This window comes from Desarmillaria tabescens (genome assembly GCF_030435595.1).
Source record: "Desarmillaria tabescens strain CCBAS 213 chromosome Unknown EV420scaffold_9, whole genome shotgun sequence".
NCBI classification, from domain to species: domain Eukaryota; kingdom Fungi; phylum Basidiomycota; class Agaricomycetes; order Agaricales; family Physalacriaceae; genus Desarmillaria; species Desarmillaria tabescens.
Window position 1 is genome coordinate 536,512 of NW_026848308.1, and position 16,570 is coordinate 553,081.

Sequence of the window (16,570 nt, forward strand, 5' to 3'; positions counted from 1 at the left end):
GAGAGCCACCATCGGGCGATCAGAAAGCTGTCCGGTAGAACTACCTTAGCACCCAAAATTTGAGGGACATGCATACCAGGAGTTTCGTTTACACGTCGTCTGGCGGTGATAGGAATCGGAAGAGGTGAAAAGTTGGTGCCGAGATGCCGAATCATCATGTCGTTCGGAGGACGGAGGACGGTCCGGAACGATCTCCCACTGGAACAACGGCAATTTGCAAACCCGATCGCCATCCGCAGCTATTCCAAGATCGCGTTCTCTCTATCACCTGCCTACGTCAACGAAGTTCGAACCCACTTGACCATCACCTATCCCGACCACCATACACCGTTCCAATTCCTACGACCAGTAACCATCGGCCCTGTTCCCATATTCCACATCCCACTTCCTGGACCTGTTCCCATCCCTTGCTATTGTCCAATGACCATCATTATCATTCCCCCTATCACCATATACATCTACGGCTTGTACCTGATGAAAATGCACCGCCATCGAAACCCTCAGGACAGGACCGAGACCTGTACACACAGGAATTGGCTGTACAGTTCCTATCTTGCCCTTGTTCTGATACACCACGGCTATATTTCGCATGTGACTCCCCTTAGTGTTGTTTTGCATAAAGCTCCAATGGCGTTCCTATCCCTGTCTTCGAGCTTCGATGAATCAACAGGGCGAACAATGACCCCGTGTTTTCGAGTTGATGTCCTCCCACTATCCCTTTTCACTTTTTGGGACCGATTTTCATTCAGTTCAGACTATCTGCTCAGCGCAGTGTTCCCGTTCCTTTAACAGAACAGCCTACTTCTGAATAGCAGGCTTCAACCTGCTATGCCAATCATTGAAGATATTTATGGACATATTTGTATTTATCGTAAGGAGGCAGTGACCGCGATGAACACAGATCTCTGGGGATTGAAGATGAAAGAGTGAGACAATTGAATTTCAATTGAAAGGGTGGGAAGGAAAGGCGATATATCAAAGACCAACATAGACGTGGATGCCGCCGTGTCCAGATTCAGCCATTTAAGTGCATTAGCCTGAGAGTCAGCAGGGCCTTTCTGCGTTCTGCGCCAGCACAGAGCGCCAGCCCCGGTGTACTTTACTGTGACTCGGACTTCAACCAGCGAAGTACTTATGCTACCTCATCCTGACCATTGACGGCCCCATTTAGTTCTTCAAGTTCAAGTTCTAACTTGTAGACCGCAGGGCGTATCAGCAGAAAATTAAGGACTTGCAGAGCATCAGTTCCCATCGAATGGAAGCACTCTGGTTAATATTATCGTCTTATCGTTGCTTGATCGTTGCCTGTATCATGATGGTGGTCTTCCATTTCAGTTCTCATGGATCCTCATCGTGTGTCAGCTATTTCAATATTCCGCGCTTTGGTTAAGTGGAAAGTTTTCTCCAATTCGAGACCAGTTACAATCGTTTGGGTGAATCAGCCTTTGATCATTCATAGCTTTGAGGGCTTCCCCGACATTCCCTCTGTTTCATCGGTGGATGGGGCCGGGGTTCATCTTTGTTTTCGTGATGAACCTCCACACCCTGAAACTGGATCGATTTCCGACTTCCAATGAGTATCGAATAAAATCCCACCTCGGGTCTGCCTATGAATGGCACTTCAAGTTCCCTTCCAGATCTTTGGCTTCGACTCACACAAACTGTATTCTACTAGAACACAATTCACACTAAACTCATGGCTTCAGCGGTAGTTCCCAAACTTCCCGACGAAGAGGTCGACCTCATATTCACCATCAACGGTCTCGCGTTCAACCGATGCATCATTTCCGCGCTAGCACATGGTAAGAGCAAGTTCACAAGATTCATCGTTGAACTGGACTACCGCTGAAGATATTATAGGCATATATACATCCATTTTCATGACGACATTATGGAATATTTTCGGTCAGCGCCCATTAGTACTGCTAAACCTGATTCTTAACATCGATTACAGCTTTACGTCCCAAAGACCAGAGTAACACAGCTAGCAGGAAGATCATGTTAGCCGTCATCACCGCATTGTACATCCTAGGGACATTTTCGGTTGGCATGAACTGGGCATTTACACGCTACAGCTTCATAACACACGGGCAAAATTTCTGGACGATTTTCTCAACGTTCAACAATATATCAGCGGGGGAACAAAAAGCCTCAACCCTCCTCTTAGTTGATGATGTGGCCACGGGTATAAGTAGCGTCATTCAAAATATCCTAGTCGATTTCGCCATTGTGTGTATCTCCCGGTTTCTCTTGGATCGACCATCATGACCTGATCAACCGTTCAGATATGGCGTTGCTGGATGGTCTGGGGGAGGCGCTGGTCGGCCATCTTTGTCCCAATCCTCTGCATGATCGTAGAAATTAGTAAGATTATTCATCGAGTCGTCCTACGGAAGCCTACCGCTGACTTATTGCAGTCGCGAATGTATTTGAACAATTTTATAACATAAGGTCTATCTTAGACGTCCATGATCCCGAAAGCTTTCACCCGACTTCTGTCGACTGGACCATGGTTTATCTTTCACTAAGCTTAGCAGTGACCTTGCTATGCACAATTCTCATTGTATTCCGCATCGTCACTGTCGGGAGGGCGAATCGCGATGAAGCTTTTGGGGGTTATCAGGCAATTGTAGAGATTATGGCCGAGTCGGCAGCCCTTCTCTCGATAATCTCGGTCATCTACATGGTGACCTATGCACGAGGATCATATACGGCTATTTACGTAGATGTTATCGCGGCGAGCATCAGGGTGGGGTTCACCTTTTTTTAATCTTAATCTCATTCTCATTACTATGCAGGGAACCGTCCCAACGCTTCTTGTTGGTCGTGTCGCTTCTGGACGTTCACGTCCCGATGATACCTGGAAGGGAAGCGTACTTTCTTCCCTCCATTTTGGAACTCGCAACCATGTGCAAACACAAAGCAGCACCCAATACAATGGCCAACATAGCACACCATTCAGTCCTGAAGACGACACTCCACATGTGAATGACTCTCTCGAGGAATCCAACCATGGGGCGGAAGCAGTATGATTCTGGGAGACAGCCCCGATTTCTGTTATAGAAGTAAAATATACATGAAGACTGAATACTTTCATCACGTTCACATATCTGGTAGTTTATAAGAATAAATCCATAGAATATCCCATCGAAAACTCGATCAACTCCACAGGATATTAACCCGCTTCCATCCCTTAACAGGCTTCGCCGGAGGCTCAGGGTTCTCCTTCGCGATATCGATATACTTCTGAATCGGCATCTCATCCAATCGCACCATCTTAGTCTTCGCCAGGAACTTGTAGCCAAAGAAGAGGGTGAAGATGAGAGGGATATTGAAGTATGCAGAGAAGAACGTCTCCGTATCCCAGTGGCCATGGATGAAGACCGCGTAGCCCCCCGTGAGAAGGATGATGAGGAAGGAAATAAGGCCTATCCAGGCAGCATACGGCTGGAACGGGGCTTTCCAGGGCAACTCGGTGCGCGAAATATGCTGTTTCTTCATGCCATAATAGAATCTCAGATAGACTGCGCAGATGATCGTCCCTGGAATAAAATTAGGTGTACATCCCAGACCGCATAAATCGCATCACTTACAGTGTACCAAGATAGCAGATGAACACAGATCCTAGTAAACGAATTCAGCTCGCCTCGCCTCGTCCACTTCAAAAATTGCATACCTGGAACCAAGAAAATACAGTCGAAGCATTGTCCGAAAGTGTCATATACGCCAAGCACAAGAATGCCGATAAGAACAGAACCGCAACATAAGGAACACCAAATCGATTGACTCTGAGGAAAATCTTGGGAGTATGGTTCTCGCGCGCCATACCATAGAGATTCCTCGAGCCATTGAGCAATCCCGAATTGCCAGCAGACCACGCCGAGGTAAGGACGACAGCATTGATAATATGTGGTACTACTGCAATCCCCGCATTCGTTGCAGCGATGACGAACGGAGATTGGGAGGCATTTCCGGAGCTGCGGAGGAGGTTGGCGTCATTCGAGGGTACGATGAGTGTAACGACAAAGATAGCAATGACATAGAAAATGAGGACCCGCCAAAAGATGCGTTTGGCTGCGAGAGGGATATTCCGACGTGGGTTCTGGGTCTCTGCGGCGGTGTTGGCGACACCTTCGACTCCACCATAGGCGTACGCAGCGTTGGAGAAGGTCGTCCAGAAGCCAAGGAAGCCTCCGAGGGAGCCGTCAATGCCAAGGTATTGAACGAAAGGACCCTAAGCGAGGCCAACGTTGGTATAGATCCAAGAAGGGGAACAGGTAGAAACTTACAGGATTTCTCCAGTATTGGAACGCGTATCTATGATGGCCAGGGCCTCCACCTTGAAAGTAGGGTATGACTAATCAGAAACGACGCGCAGGAGTCTTGACCTACCGAGATCAATGACTAAGCCCTAGAGCGCGCATCAGCCGATGGTATCACCGCAGATTACGTTCTGTACTAACCATAATGATCAAGCCCACGATAAGCATAATCTTGAGCATGGCAAAACCAAACTCGAGCTCTCCATACACCCTCACGAACATGAGATTGGACACGACGAGCAGCAAACCCAAAATCGTGATCCATAGTCCATTGCTGATGGTCGTCCAATATTGTATAAGGACCGCACCAGCGGTGATTTCCGCTGGAAGGCTGACACAATTCGAATAGACGCTGTTCCAGCCTTGCGCAAAGGACAAAGCTGGGTCGAAGAAATACTCAGCGTGGCGGACGATGGAACCGGAGAGAGGGACCAGTGCGGCGAGTTCGACCTGCGATATTACGACACACGAGACGAGGATGCCAACGAAGGTGTAACCTGAGTTTGGGATTGGTAAGTGGATTGTAGGACGAAGAACTATGTTTCTTACCCATAAGTGCACCTACAGGACCACCATTGGTAATAGCTCGCCCTGAACCGAGGAAGAGACCTGTTCCTATCGTCCCGGCTAAGGCAATCATCCTGATTAGCAAGCATAATGAGGACTTGAAGCTCCAGAGGATACAAGCTCAACGTACTGGATATGTCTCTGCCCCAAACCCCGTCTACGGTGGCATTAGACGTCGAGGATCCATATGAAAAGAAGAGGATAGCTTACTTGAGATCCTTCTTCTCCTCAAAATCGATGATATCGGCACCGGAGTCAACGACATTGATGGAGACGACTTCGACGTCCTTCTCGTCAAAGAACTTCTCGCCATGTTGTTGTGAGTGTGTCGACATAGTTGTGGGGCGCACGAACAGTCGGGAATGAAGATGATAAGCTTCTTAAAGCCCGTTGATAAGTGCCACCAATTGCATGTGGAGCTATTAGCAATTTGATGCTACCAACCATAGCTGGAGATCGACTCGGAGATACAGTTATCTTCTTCGGAATGGAACACATCTAGGAACCTGCTTAATAGCACCGTAGATAGGCTCTCATAGCGAGGGAATATGGCTTGAACCCAATGCACAAAGAATAGTTGTGCTAATATCATTGTTAGTAGTGGAAAATATTAAGATCCATGCAGTTGAACATACCAAAGACGTCGTTCGCGCACTTGTCGCACACAAACAGGAGCCAACGAATATTAGATAAGAATATGTCACTATGAGGTGCTACGGCTGCGCATTGAAAGCTCCAGGCGTGCTGATAATGAAAAACCAGAATGGGGAACTGACTGCGTGATAAACGGAGAAACCGCCGTCCGGCACTGACTGGTTCGTAGATAGCGGTCAACTTGGACCCTCAAGCCCAAACAGCCAACAGCTGTATGATAGGAGCACGTGTCAGGACAGAGCCAATTCTGCTTGTGCACTCCTCCAAATGGCGCAACAGACAAAGAACAGTGGCCGAGCGTCAGCTTCACTGGAAAGATGAAGCTTTGAGGCTCAGTATTCCATCAACATTTAACGCCGGTTTAAGCCCCTCTGTAGCTGGCTGGCAGAAGATTAGTCTGGAACGAGAACATGAACAATGTATCAGACCCTCAGGAAAATACGCACTATAACAAAATTCGGTCTCCACGAGTCAATGCCGGTCTGATAGGTTCGACGAGTCCTTATCCGCCGGTGTTCGGCTAATGGCCTGCCACGAATTGCCGTTTCAAATGCCGCTTAACCTACAGATCCTTCAGCATATCGGGCACTGATAAGGACATGAAGGCTATCGTACCGACACTGGCAAAAAATACTCATTGCCCGCTGATGCCGGCGTCCCTTCGAGTGACCAGGAAAGACATACTACCGCACCGACCATGGAGAGGATGCTGGTGATGATGAGACAGAGACTAGCCCATTTCTTTTCCTTTGAGCGTGGTTCTACACCGTGGGCAGAGATGAAGAGGAAGGGCAGACGCGTCGGAGCGGATAGATAAGGACGAGAATGCCCAAAAGCCAAAGTGGAGGACAGACTGGAGAAAGGATAGAACAAAATTAGATGACGGGACAGAGCGAGGGGAAGGGCGACGAACCAAAGCCATAGAGAAAGAAATAACGTGCCTGAATTTGATTACTTTGATTTTGGGAGGCGACGCGTTTCAGTTTAAGCGTATGCGTTGGAGATAACCGCATCTTGCCGTCGTAAAGAGGTAAACTCGGGGACATCTAAGTAAAATCCTATTTCAGCTTGAGAACCCATAGCGTGAGTAACGAGACGTACTGTGGTATGGCCAGCATCAAACTCTGATGGCGGCGGTAATACCTGCAATACTCTGAGAATGTAATTCAAAGCCCAACGAACACTGGCACGTACCACGGCACTCCTAGAAGGCATTTCATTGTGGACCAAGCGGTCTTGTCGCTTGGCATTAAGCACGTGGGATTCCCAAATCATCAATGGGGGAGGAGGGCGAGGGATCTACGTCAGATGAACATATAATTTTTGCGTCAAGGGAAAGTGAAGTCATACCATTTTGCATTGGCTTCCGTAGCCTCGCCATTGATCTTTGTACCTGCAGATTGGATACGCCATTGAGGGGAGGAGAAGGAAAAAAACGGCATTTATCGTTTTATAAAAATCCTGTTGTCACGGCATCTGACATGACTACGCGTCCAGGGAAGGGGATTATTGCATTTGTAGTGCTGCGCGAATGGCTGATTGCTTCCAATAGGGATAAAAACTCGACGAGCAAGAACAGGGATTACAGGGTACCACCCTGTTTTCAGCAAAAAGCTCTACAAAGCTTCAGTCCAAGTAAATACGACTACGCAAGGAACCTGATGACGAGCGCCACTAGCCATAGTCGGGAAGAGCGCGCGGTTGTCAAGGGTACGCAGTGACGAAACAAGATGAGACGTAGGACCACTTGGAAACACCATGCCGTCGTAGAGTCTGTCAGGCGGCGGAAACATGATGTCCCGATGTTGCCAAGCACCCTATGCTGGTTACGGATGGACGGGATGATGCCTAACCGAGTTGGCAAGCTGCTACTAGTCTCTTCATTGGTCACCGGTCAAGAGTGGCGGTGATATCACTTTGAATATATTACGGTTGGCCGAATATCGACGCGAGAAATCATGGTGAGGATGGTCGTCCCATAGTCGGTACCAATTCAATGGTTCTAGGCGACTGTGCTACCCTATTTTCCAGAGTAATAGACACATTTTAAGTGGGAAAAACGAGCATAAAGGCAGAATACGCACTGCATAAGGACTGTTCCCTCCATTTCTAATGCTCAGAATTTCAGTACAACCTCGCAACGTCCTTGCGGTTCGCTCTTGGTCGATTCGGTACTGCTGACCGCTGATGCTGTCCTAGAAACGGTGTACTTGTTGGTGGCGTGAGACAAAGAGACGATGACATGATGGTAAGAAGGAAGGATAGCTTGTCCGTATTTGTTCATCACCTCCTGACTCGATCAACATCGATCAAGCTCGACTCGAATACTGTAGGTGCCCATTTCTCCAGATCGACAGATCTCGTTGACTTCTCTATAGGCTCAATCACACTCTCGCCTCCAAGATTGCACGATTTTGACTTTCTTTTCTCACCATGGATGCAGCTACTGAGGTAGGGTTTCATGTAACTCTGCTGCCGTCACCTGCCAATGTCGTTTAATAGACTTGTGCTACCTGCACACTGACTGCGAATCTTGCCAATCTCAATCACATTTTGTCCACCAACGACTTTTCCGTCCCTGATAATTTGCATCCCTATATCAATGGCAATCTCTACCCCACATCCACCGTTTGTATTGAAATCAAGCAGTCCCTTGAACGGTTAACCAAACGCTTCGAAGAAGTGCTTGCACACCAGCAGAATATTATCTCGCAGGTTGCTTTAATGCTGAAGAAACACGAAGAAGCATACGCAAAAACACAACTCCGCGCACGAGAAATCATGGACCGGCACAACTATGCGCTCTCTTCCCCCATTCGTTCTTTGTCGGATGATCTCCTGGCAGTCATATTCCAGTTCACCTCCCCCAGCGCTACGATGATGGATCAATTCCCTTGGATTGCGACTAGAGTGTGCAGACAGTGGAGGGCTGTTGCCTACTCCAACCGGATTCTATGGTCAGAGTTTAATCTGGATTCTTCATCCATCACCGATGACGGTCGGGGTCGGAGCTCGTCTACCCAGTCAGAGTGGAGGGATTCGTCGATGATCTGGGATGCTCGCTCTTGGTCTGCTTCACCGGAAGGTGAAATGGAGAGAAAGCACCACGAGGTAGTCCGACCCACCGTATCTAAGAGGGTTCTCAGTCAGACCCTCGAATACTCGGGGAGTACACCTCTGACTCTCTCTGTGGATTTCCCAAACGATATAGACAATTATGAGATCGCCTTCGATTATTTGGATATGTTCATCGCTCAGGCAGCACGATGGCGAAATGTCAGACTCCATCTACCGGGCTTCCTTTTCGAAAGTCTTCCTCTCGTCAAAAACGGCTTGCCGATGCTTGAAAGTCTCGAACTCGTCGTGAGGAGTCAGGTCAGGGATCCTATCCCAGCCGACACCTTCGCCAACGCTCAGAGCTTGAACAGCGTTACCTTTGATGTCCTTTCTGATGTCGAGTTCATCTTTCCGTGGAAACAGCTGAAAGAATTATCAATTTGCACATTTCTCTTATCACCGAACTACTACCTTCAAATCTTACATGATGGGTCCTATCTTGAGACGCTGTGTCTTAAATTGCGGCCAGGTTTCAGCGAGCTGACCACCGCCAAGCCCAGCTTTGGCACCCGTCCTCAGACTGTAATCACACTACCACGTCTTCGAGTGCTCGAAATCGGTTCAGAACTGAGCTCGCTGCTTAATTCCATATGCCTTCCCAATCTCTCATCGTTGACTGTTCACGGGGATGCAGATAGCATAGAACTCGACTTGTCCTCCTTCATCGAAAGGTCATGCAGCACTGTGGACAATTTCTCATGTTCTTCTACCCCTATTGCAGCTGGTTTCACTCGGCTTCTCCGCGTGTTTCCTTCTCTGACATCGCTAACCTTATGTTCCCCGACTTTCGAGGACAAAGCTTTCTTTTCCGCAATGGCACAGAAATCCCTCCTCCCTTCCCTCGAGAATTTCACTATCCATGATGCCAGCATCACTCGCGACTGCATGGTACCCATCATCGACATGTTGGCCGCTCGACAGAGTTGCCTGAAACAATTTCTCATGATTCGTTTGTTGCCATCAGAAGACGGTTGGGGCCAGTGGGATATTGATTGGTGGTTAGAGCCCTCGGAGAAATCACGGTTGGAGGCATTATTGAACGCGGGGATGAATATTCAGATTGGAATAAAACATTCCCGTTTCTTGGGGAGTCCTGAGATTTCGTACTTGAATCTAGGTGCACAAAAGGAATGGGACCCATGGCAGAGCTGGGACTCTCTTGCCGGTTGGGCATGAAGATTAACGTTGGGATGTACTGTAATTGTGCAGAATATAGATACAGCTACATCATGATTTCTCACCTCCATTTAGGCGAGGAAGAAGATGCCTTTTGGTCCTAGCCAATCTCTCTGATTTTCCTTACAGAATCTGTACATACTTGTTCCATATTGTGTAATTGAGCACTGGTATTCACATCTGTACTCAGATCTCGGGTCCATCATTAAAAAACTCGCGCTGAGGACAAGCATTGTTAGAGAAGTTTGCCTCGTTCGTGCTTGGTTTGGTTGGAGAGTAAGCATTACCAGAATTTAGTCTTTTGTTAAGCACGCGACAACTAGCGGTCGCTATTGCCCAATTAAAGATCGCGTATTTAAGCGATGCCATACGGTCATGCGACCGTGAAGGCCGCCGGGATTCCGGGCCGAAGCGGCGGGTAGCCAAAATTTCTTCTCAACACGCTCTTACCTACCTACCACTCCCCCTGCTATGACCTCCGCATCTCTGCGTAACAAAGTCGGCCGTTTCCACTATATTTTGCCCTACTGTAAATGGCCCTCTGCTCACTATGATGAAAAGGTATCCCATCTCCCGTCTATCTCTGCTCAACGGAATTTCTTCAATGGTGAATCGTACACTCCTCTTTTGTGTTCATGTTCTGAATACTTCGATGCATCTAGCTCATAATCTTCTATACCGTTATCAATTTCGTTGTCCTAGGAATCATCCGCGAAGGCAAATCTAGCATCATATCCCAAATTCGGGGCCCGTTGCTCAATTAACAGCGGCAGTGACCTCGGTGAACTGCACTGTTTCAGCCCGGAGTGAACCTGATCAAGTCATGTACCAGTCGGCCCCTATGTCCTGTCCTCTCCGATGAGTCCAGCTGCAGCAATGGACGGTTGTGTCCCTCGGGTAACGAGATCTACTTTTTGTTAGCAGTGTGATCGAAAGGCTTTAGCGGGATTCAGTAAATTCTCATCTCTTCTGTACTGGCGATTCTTTGGAAGTCGAAATAGTTTGTTGGACAAATTATGGGGTAAACCGTGAACATCAGGTCGAAGGTAGTCCAGTATTTGTTGCGGACTGCGTTACTTTAGCGGCCATCCTCTATGGGCTGCTGTATTCAGCGTAGTGACCTCGGTAAGCTGCGCTGTTTCGACGTGAATCTGGTCAGTTCATGACGGTTGGCCCCTATATAGCTCGTCCTGTCCTCTCACAATGAATCCGGCTGCAGTAATGGATAATGAATTGCCACGGCAGTTGTACAAGGATGTGTCCCTCGGGGTAACGAGGTCCGCTTTTTGATTTTATTATAGTGCACGGCAGGTAGCGACCATTGTTCAAATAATAGGTGATATATTAGTTGATATGTTTCGCGAACGCTCCAGGGTGCACATGCATAGACATGGACTTCAAGGACAGGGGTGAACTCCCGCATCTGAGTAAACGTGCCTGGACCAAGTCTATCATGTACATGGCTCGGAAACGAGGCCTGGCTGAGGATGGATGAGCTGCTGACTGGTGCCGTCGTTACGCGAAGATGCGGTCAGTGGCCTGGATGTACGTGGCTGCGGGTACAATGTACAGCACCAGACATGAATGGCCTGCCATAGACGTGGAGAACCATCACGAGTACTGGCTTACTTCAATAAACCGGAAAGAAGACGGGACCTTGAGCTGGAATTGATTCTCATCAAGAATGGGTTATGGACTTCGGTAAGATCTCTTTGCGATGATCTTGCTCTTCTCACGTCCTATTTCAGGTATTCCGTGGCTTCGCGGGCATCATCTATGGCGAGTACTGCGTATACTGTATCTCTAACTCCTCGGTTCTTCGGTGAATCCAACACAGGCGGGACGTGATTCGAAGGGTTTTCCCGACTGGGATCGAGCGAAGTGGTGAATGTACGCACCTTTATCGATGATTTGATGCGAAAGCAAGACTATTCTGCGGGAATTCCTGACAAGACCGTGTTGACGGCGGACAAAGACGTTGTATAGGTGTCTTTGAGCGACGAGAGACATGAACGGGAGGTGGATCACCATGTATGCTCCAACTGGGGAGACGTTTGTCAACACAAGCGTGCTCATGGCAGACGGCCGTGCAATAGGATCCTACGACTGGGACCTGAAGCGATTGAACCAGTGGAAATAAAATATCGAATTGGACACCATCCCGCCAACAGGTGGTGGTATTGAGATGGACTGGCGCGGTTGGCGAGGTTAGTTGAAGCGGCTTGCTGTTTCAACTCTTCTTCTGACATCTCTCTGCCCTGTAAAAGTGATTCTTATGAGTCTTCGAGTCCATTCGCATTTGTGATGACCGATGTTTGTCGACACAGTCAACCAGTGATCAGCGTTATAGTTTCGGTTCGGATATCGACCATGTCGCTTCGGTGGACGAGAAATATACCATTTGAAGCGCAAAGTTGGAACTATTTCGATGGTCTTAAGGGTAATGGATGCCTGCGAGTTAATTTAAATCTCTAAACTAGATGAGGGATAATCACCGGATTTGATAGATTGCGCCCCAACAGAGTCTTTGGAGGACGAAGCCCCAATGTCAGTAACTATTCTTTTTCCATCCAAACCTTTCGCAGAAGCTAAGAATGGTTCAGGTTCAATCATGGTCTCTCGTCCCGGATCTCAAAGAACGATCTGTTACCCGACACGTACTGTATTTACGTGAACATGGTACCCGTTATTACCTATCAATCGGTGAGTAGTACTAACCCTTGGTATTGCCATATATTTTGCTTAAAACAGTCCGTAATTCGCGAGATACTGCAATGAAAGACGTGCATCACCCTCGCTATCGGTGCACCATCACCCCGGCAACTGATCGTCGACCTACTTTTGCGGACAGTGTGAATTTATTTGTTTTCTTGACGTCGCGCCTCCAGAGAGGCTCCGATACAGCGCTGAGTCCATGTTTTGTCGGTCAAAACCGGGTGCCGTATTACGGTATAGTCTTAATTCTGGGTCAGAGTTCGTACAGAGGGGGAAACATGTACAGCCTTCACATCAACTGAAGTGCTTTCTTGGTATCTAAACTGAGCGCGAGAACATAGTCACGGGTGATAGCAATGATAGCAGGTCGCGAAACCATAGACAAGAGAGAAATGCTACGTATCGAGTTTTATTGCAATCAAAGAGGTAAATCCATTTCCTCGATTTCATGTAAGTCATTGCAGCTGGCACACTCGTAAGTGATTTTGAAAGAAAGTCCCTCCCTAAAACACCCCTCAAGTTCTTCTAACACGAAGCTTCTGAGGACCTCAGCGGACTGTTTGTCAAGACAGTATAACTTCAGGGTTTGTAGACGCTCGACTCGGCATGATTGGCCCATATTCCAACGAGATTGAACCATCCTCGTAAGTTCCTGACACACTGTAACACACATACAGAGGTGGCGCAGGCGTGGTAAAACCACGTCCTTGGAACTTGACGATGTATGATCTACCGTGAGTTCTTCCAAGACTTCGGAAGTGAAGACGACGTTAGGCGTCCGAAGTCGAACGTCTTCGAGTGTAGGTGTAATGCGAAAGAGATTCAGAAGGTCTTCAGCGAGAACTGGACCATTGTCAAACTGCAGCATAGTGAGTGGCGGCTTGGAACGGTCAAGAAGATGATATATCGAGGTAAAAGTGTCCACTGGCTCATCGTCCTCAGGAGAACACAAAACCTGCAGAGTGGTAATTGCAGGAAGTGTGAGCCTATCGGAAACCTGTCGAAAACCCGAATGGATAGTGTCTTTGAAAATGAACAATGATGAGAGTTCTAGTACACGCAGTTGCGGACAAAGGAGAGGGAAAACGTTTTCTTCAAATTCGGATTCTTGGGAACCATCGCAAATTTGCAGAACACACTCCTCGACCCGATGGAGCCCTCTCAAGACATTCAAATGTTCATGTGGCTGAGGAATACCGCCGAGGAAGTAATTGAAGCCATCACAATGCACATTTTTATATCGCCTCAACTGACTCCAAGGGATGTTAAAACTCTGCCGAGGGTCACTGATATCGATGGCTTCGACAGATCTGAGGTTTGGAGTGAACGAAAATAGGTGTATGGGATCATCATAGTCAAAAACATCATCTGTCGCGTGAAGGAGATTCAAGGTCTCTAGCAATGGTAAGGATAGTTGTAGGGCAGATATCTTGAAGAAGTTGTTTGCGTCTAGGTGAAGAGAAAGCTCTCGAATGCGGGCGGAGGATAAGGATAGGACGTAATCGCGTGTGGAGGCAGATTGAAGTCTGCCGAGAGGCCGATATAGTCGTAGATGGATATGGACAGTGGGTGTCCTTGCGAGCGGTCCAGATGGAAGCGGGTCCGTTCCATCTTAGCATCCTCTTCGTGATAGCCATTCGAATTAATCTCGATTGTGATGGAAGCCCACAACTTTGGGAAGGACAGTGCTATACTTCTCCACGTGGCTGAGACGCATGAAATAGACAGTGGTACATATACCGTTTCGTCGACCTCATCCTGCCTGATTGCATCCGTATAGGAGCGTGCCTCGATAGCGCCAAGAAATATCTGGCCAAGCAACTCGGGTGGCAGGCGCCGAATCGGACTGGCAATGCCTTGGCATTCACGGATCGCCTCCGAGATACGCGCGCTCTCCTCGTCCAACATATCCATCTTTTCGTCCAGTAGATTCTCCATGTCGAGTAAAAATTCATGAAGGCTGGCTTTCTCCAAGTCGAGATGGTGTAGCTTCTGCTTGTACGAGGTTATCATCGCTGATAATGCGTCCTCTTGGGAGGGTAAAGGCAGGTCGTTCGTACGCGTTAGACGCGTCCATTCTGGATTATCAGAGAGAGAGGCCACTGGAGCGAAGTTGTATGAAGGGATATGATGGTTAGAACACACGCATCCCGAGCACGGTTCCCAGTGAGAAGATTTTGTCATCGCTTCGCAATGATCTAGTTGGAATGAATGAGTACTGTACACTCACCATGGAAAAAGAGAAATGACTGTACCAAAGTTGATATAAGCGTGGCCTCTTTAACTCTGTGGAGTGAGAGGTTCGAATGCACTGTGTGGTTTCGCCGTCGTGGTGTTGGTGTTGTTGTGGTTACGGGTAAAGCACAAAGAAATTCCCACGCCTCGCGACTTTGGTAATCGGTTTCGAGTCTTCCGAATCGTAATGACATGCCAACTTTGATTCAAGGAATCGTCGATCTGTCGTTCATAAAACAGGCCAATGGATCGGACGCAACTATACACTATAACAGTTCTTGATTAGAGGGGACAGCTGGAACCGAACAGAGGACGAACCCGCGTAAAAGAAATGTTTTCTTCACTTTGCTCTTAAGAATCTTCAGAGATATAAAGGCCAAATTATAAACCGATAAACATGTTATTGATTAATTAAACCCCGGGGTTAATGTCCGATAGTTGGCTTTATGGACGCGACGCCTTATCTTCGTCGAAGAAAGAGATGCCTCTGATAATATGATTGCCGGTCAGAGTTGAAGCAACGAAGGGAGACTTGATGTTAATACCACGTCAGACGAAATTATGTTGTAGCTCAGAACGGACATTGTCTCGATAAGCGGCGTGAATATACGCTGAAGAGATAGCTGAACGCATATATCATCTCGGGTACGAAAAGTGCCCGGTTACGAGAAGCTTCCGTGGCGGTATCGACTACCTAGACTTTTGAGTGAAAGATAGAGGTCTGACCGTCGTCTTTGATTCTTAGACGCCACGGAGGCTTCATGTCCAGTCATGAAGACCAAGAACTGGCAAGCGAATCGCCTGGACCAGCGTTCTCTGCCCAAAAATTCGTCGAAGATGATTTCTCCGGATTCATCTATCTGTGCAGTAAGCATCTGGATGACTGGAAGATATAAACTTCGTCATACCCGGAAGCCCTAAGTACTATGAAATCGGCAGTGCCCTAATTCCAGCAGTGCACCCGTGGCAGTTGTTGCCTCTTTTCTCTCCGGTGAAGATATGACCGAGCATTCTCAAAACCAAGATTTGAGGAAGTGCTCATCTGGATAAACGAATACCATGATTGATACTAAGAACGCATTCCAGAAGTGGAAATGGAGAGCGGAGAGCAGACTCGAACTTAGGACGGCGAACCTTGGTAAAATTTGATTAAGCTTCAATTCGATGTGATAGTCACGTATGACACAAAATAACTGACGAATAAAGTAGATAGAACCATGGGGCGGGATATTTCCAAAGACTCGACGCGACTGAATACTAGTGGGCGGCAAAACAAGCGAGCCACGTGGGCGTTCGTCTTCCATTGCAAATTGGATGCACCTTTTACCTTCTGACCACCACCATCAAGCGCCCTTATCTATATCCTTCCTGTATAGCAGGCGCCCGCCGTCGAAGGCTCCCTATCGTCCCGTTAAGAATGGACATCAGATTAGGGTATCTTCGACCACGAGGCTCTCGAGTATCTCCTTCAGGCTTTCCGTGCTCTACTAGCAACGCGTGATACTAGGCTTTGGTAAGGAAGACTAAGTAACGTTCGTAGGATAGACAGCTGGATATCTTCACGTAACCTTCATCTGAGCGCTCATTGCAGATTCCGACGCGAGATGCATTTTTGTGCAGGTTCTAGTACATCATCTGGGGTCTCTTCGCTGGTTAGCACGTTGTAAAAGGTGCCCCCCCCCCCCCCCCCCCCGGCTTAACGAGTAACTTTGTACGCCCAGCGAAGTGCCCTACTTACCGGCATACGAGGTGCCATAGAGGAAGAACAGTCGCCACTGCTATCA

General features: G+C 47.9%; 7 protein-coding genes across 7 annotated transcripts; 3 read left to right on the top strand and 4 right to left on the bottom strand.

Annotated features, from left to right (window-relative positions):
• The first annotated feature begins 202 nt into the window (after positions 1-202).
• On the top strand, positions 203-909 carry EV420DRAFT_1524406 (uncharacterized protein). The gene has a single exon (XM_060472339.1). The coding sequence runs from the start codon at positions 421-423 to the stop codon at positions 787-789; it is 369 nt and encodes a 122-aa protein (XP_060333983.1). The 5' UTR covers positions 203-420; the 3' UTR covers positions 790-909.
• Positions 910-1,482: 573 nt separating this feature from the next.
• On the top strand, positions 1,483-3,096 carry EV420DRAFT_1184180 (uncharacterized protein). The gene is made up of 6 exons (XM_060466249.1): positions 1,483-1,802; positions 1,861-1,905; positions 1,955-2,229; positions 2,286-2,364; positions 2,418-2,749; positions 2,799-3,096. Exons 1-6 carry the CDS (start codon positions 1,697-1,699, stop codon positions 3,030-3,032), a joined length of 1,071 nt encoding a protein of 356 aa, XP_060333984.1. The 5' UTR covers positions 1,483-1,696; the 3' UTR covers positions 3,033-3,096.
• On the bottom strand, positions 3,096-5,464 carry EV420DRAFT_1184177 (amino acid permease/ SLC12A domain-containing protein). The gene is made up of 9 exons (XM_060466248.1): positions 5,100-5,464; positions 5,020-5,046; positions 4,872-4,963; positions 4,464-4,819; positions 4,393-4,411; positions 4,290-4,339; positions 3,677-4,234; positions 3,594-3,624; positions 3,096-3,542 (listed from the first exon to the last, which is right to left on the bottom strand). The coding sequence occupies exons 1-9, from the start codon at positions 5,222-5,224 to the stop codon at positions 3,160-3,162; spliced, it is 1,641 nt and encodes a 546-aa protein (XP_060333985.1). The 5' UTR covers positions 5,225-5,464; the 3' UTR covers positions 3,096-3,159.
• Positions 5,465-6,304: 840 nt separating this feature from the next.
• EV420DRAFT_1477107 (uncharacterized protein) lies at positions 6,305-6,956 on the bottom strand (the record flags this gene model as incomplete). The annotated part of the gene is made up of 5 exons (XM_060469395.1): positions 6,305-6,396; positions 6,457-6,589; positions 6,645-6,686; positions 6,738-6,842; positions 6,894-6,956. The coding sequence occupies 5 exons, from the start codon at positions 6,954-6,956 to the stop codon at positions 6,305-6,307; spliced, it is 435 nt and encodes a 144-aa protein (XP_060333986.1).
• An 879-nt stretch (positions 6,957-7,835) lies between these two features.
• On the top strand, positions 7,836-10,022 carry EV420DRAFT_1524410 (uncharacterized protein). The gene is made up of 3 exons (XM_060472340.1): positions 7,836-7,872; positions 7,922-7,994; positions 8,046-10,022. The coding sequence occupies exons 2-3, from the start codon at positions 7,977-7,979 to the stop codon at positions 9,834-9,836; spliced, it is 1,809 nt and encodes a 602-aa protein (XP_060333987.1). The 5' UTR covers positions 7,836-7,872; positions 7,922-7,976; the 3' UTR covers positions 9,837-10,022.
• Positions 10,023-12,809: 2,787 nt separating this feature from the next.
• On the bottom strand, positions 12,810-13,560 carry EV420DRAFT_1184231 (uncharacterized protein). The gene has a single exon (XM_060466251.1). The coding sequence runs from the start codon at positions 13,417-13,419 to the stop codon at positions 12,970-12,972; it is 450 nt and encodes a 149-aa protein (XP_060333988.1). The 5' UTR covers positions 13,420-13,560; the 3' UTR covers positions 12,810-12,969.
• A 383-nt stretch (positions 13,561-13,943) lies between these two features.
• On the bottom strand, positions 13,944-14,906 carry EV420DRAFT_1184229 (uncharacterized protein). Its single transcript, XM_060466250.1, has 2 exons — positions 14,807-14,906; positions 13,944-14,749 (listed from the first exon to the last, which is right to left on the bottom strand). The coding sequence occupies exon 2, from the start codon at positions 14,733-14,735 to the stop codon at positions 14,001-14,003; it is 735 nt and encodes a 244-aa protein (XP_060333989.1). The 5' UTR covers positions 14,736-14,749; positions 14,807-14,906; the 3' UTR covers positions 13,944-14,000.
• Positions 14,907-16,570: the final 1,664 nt, after the last annotated feature.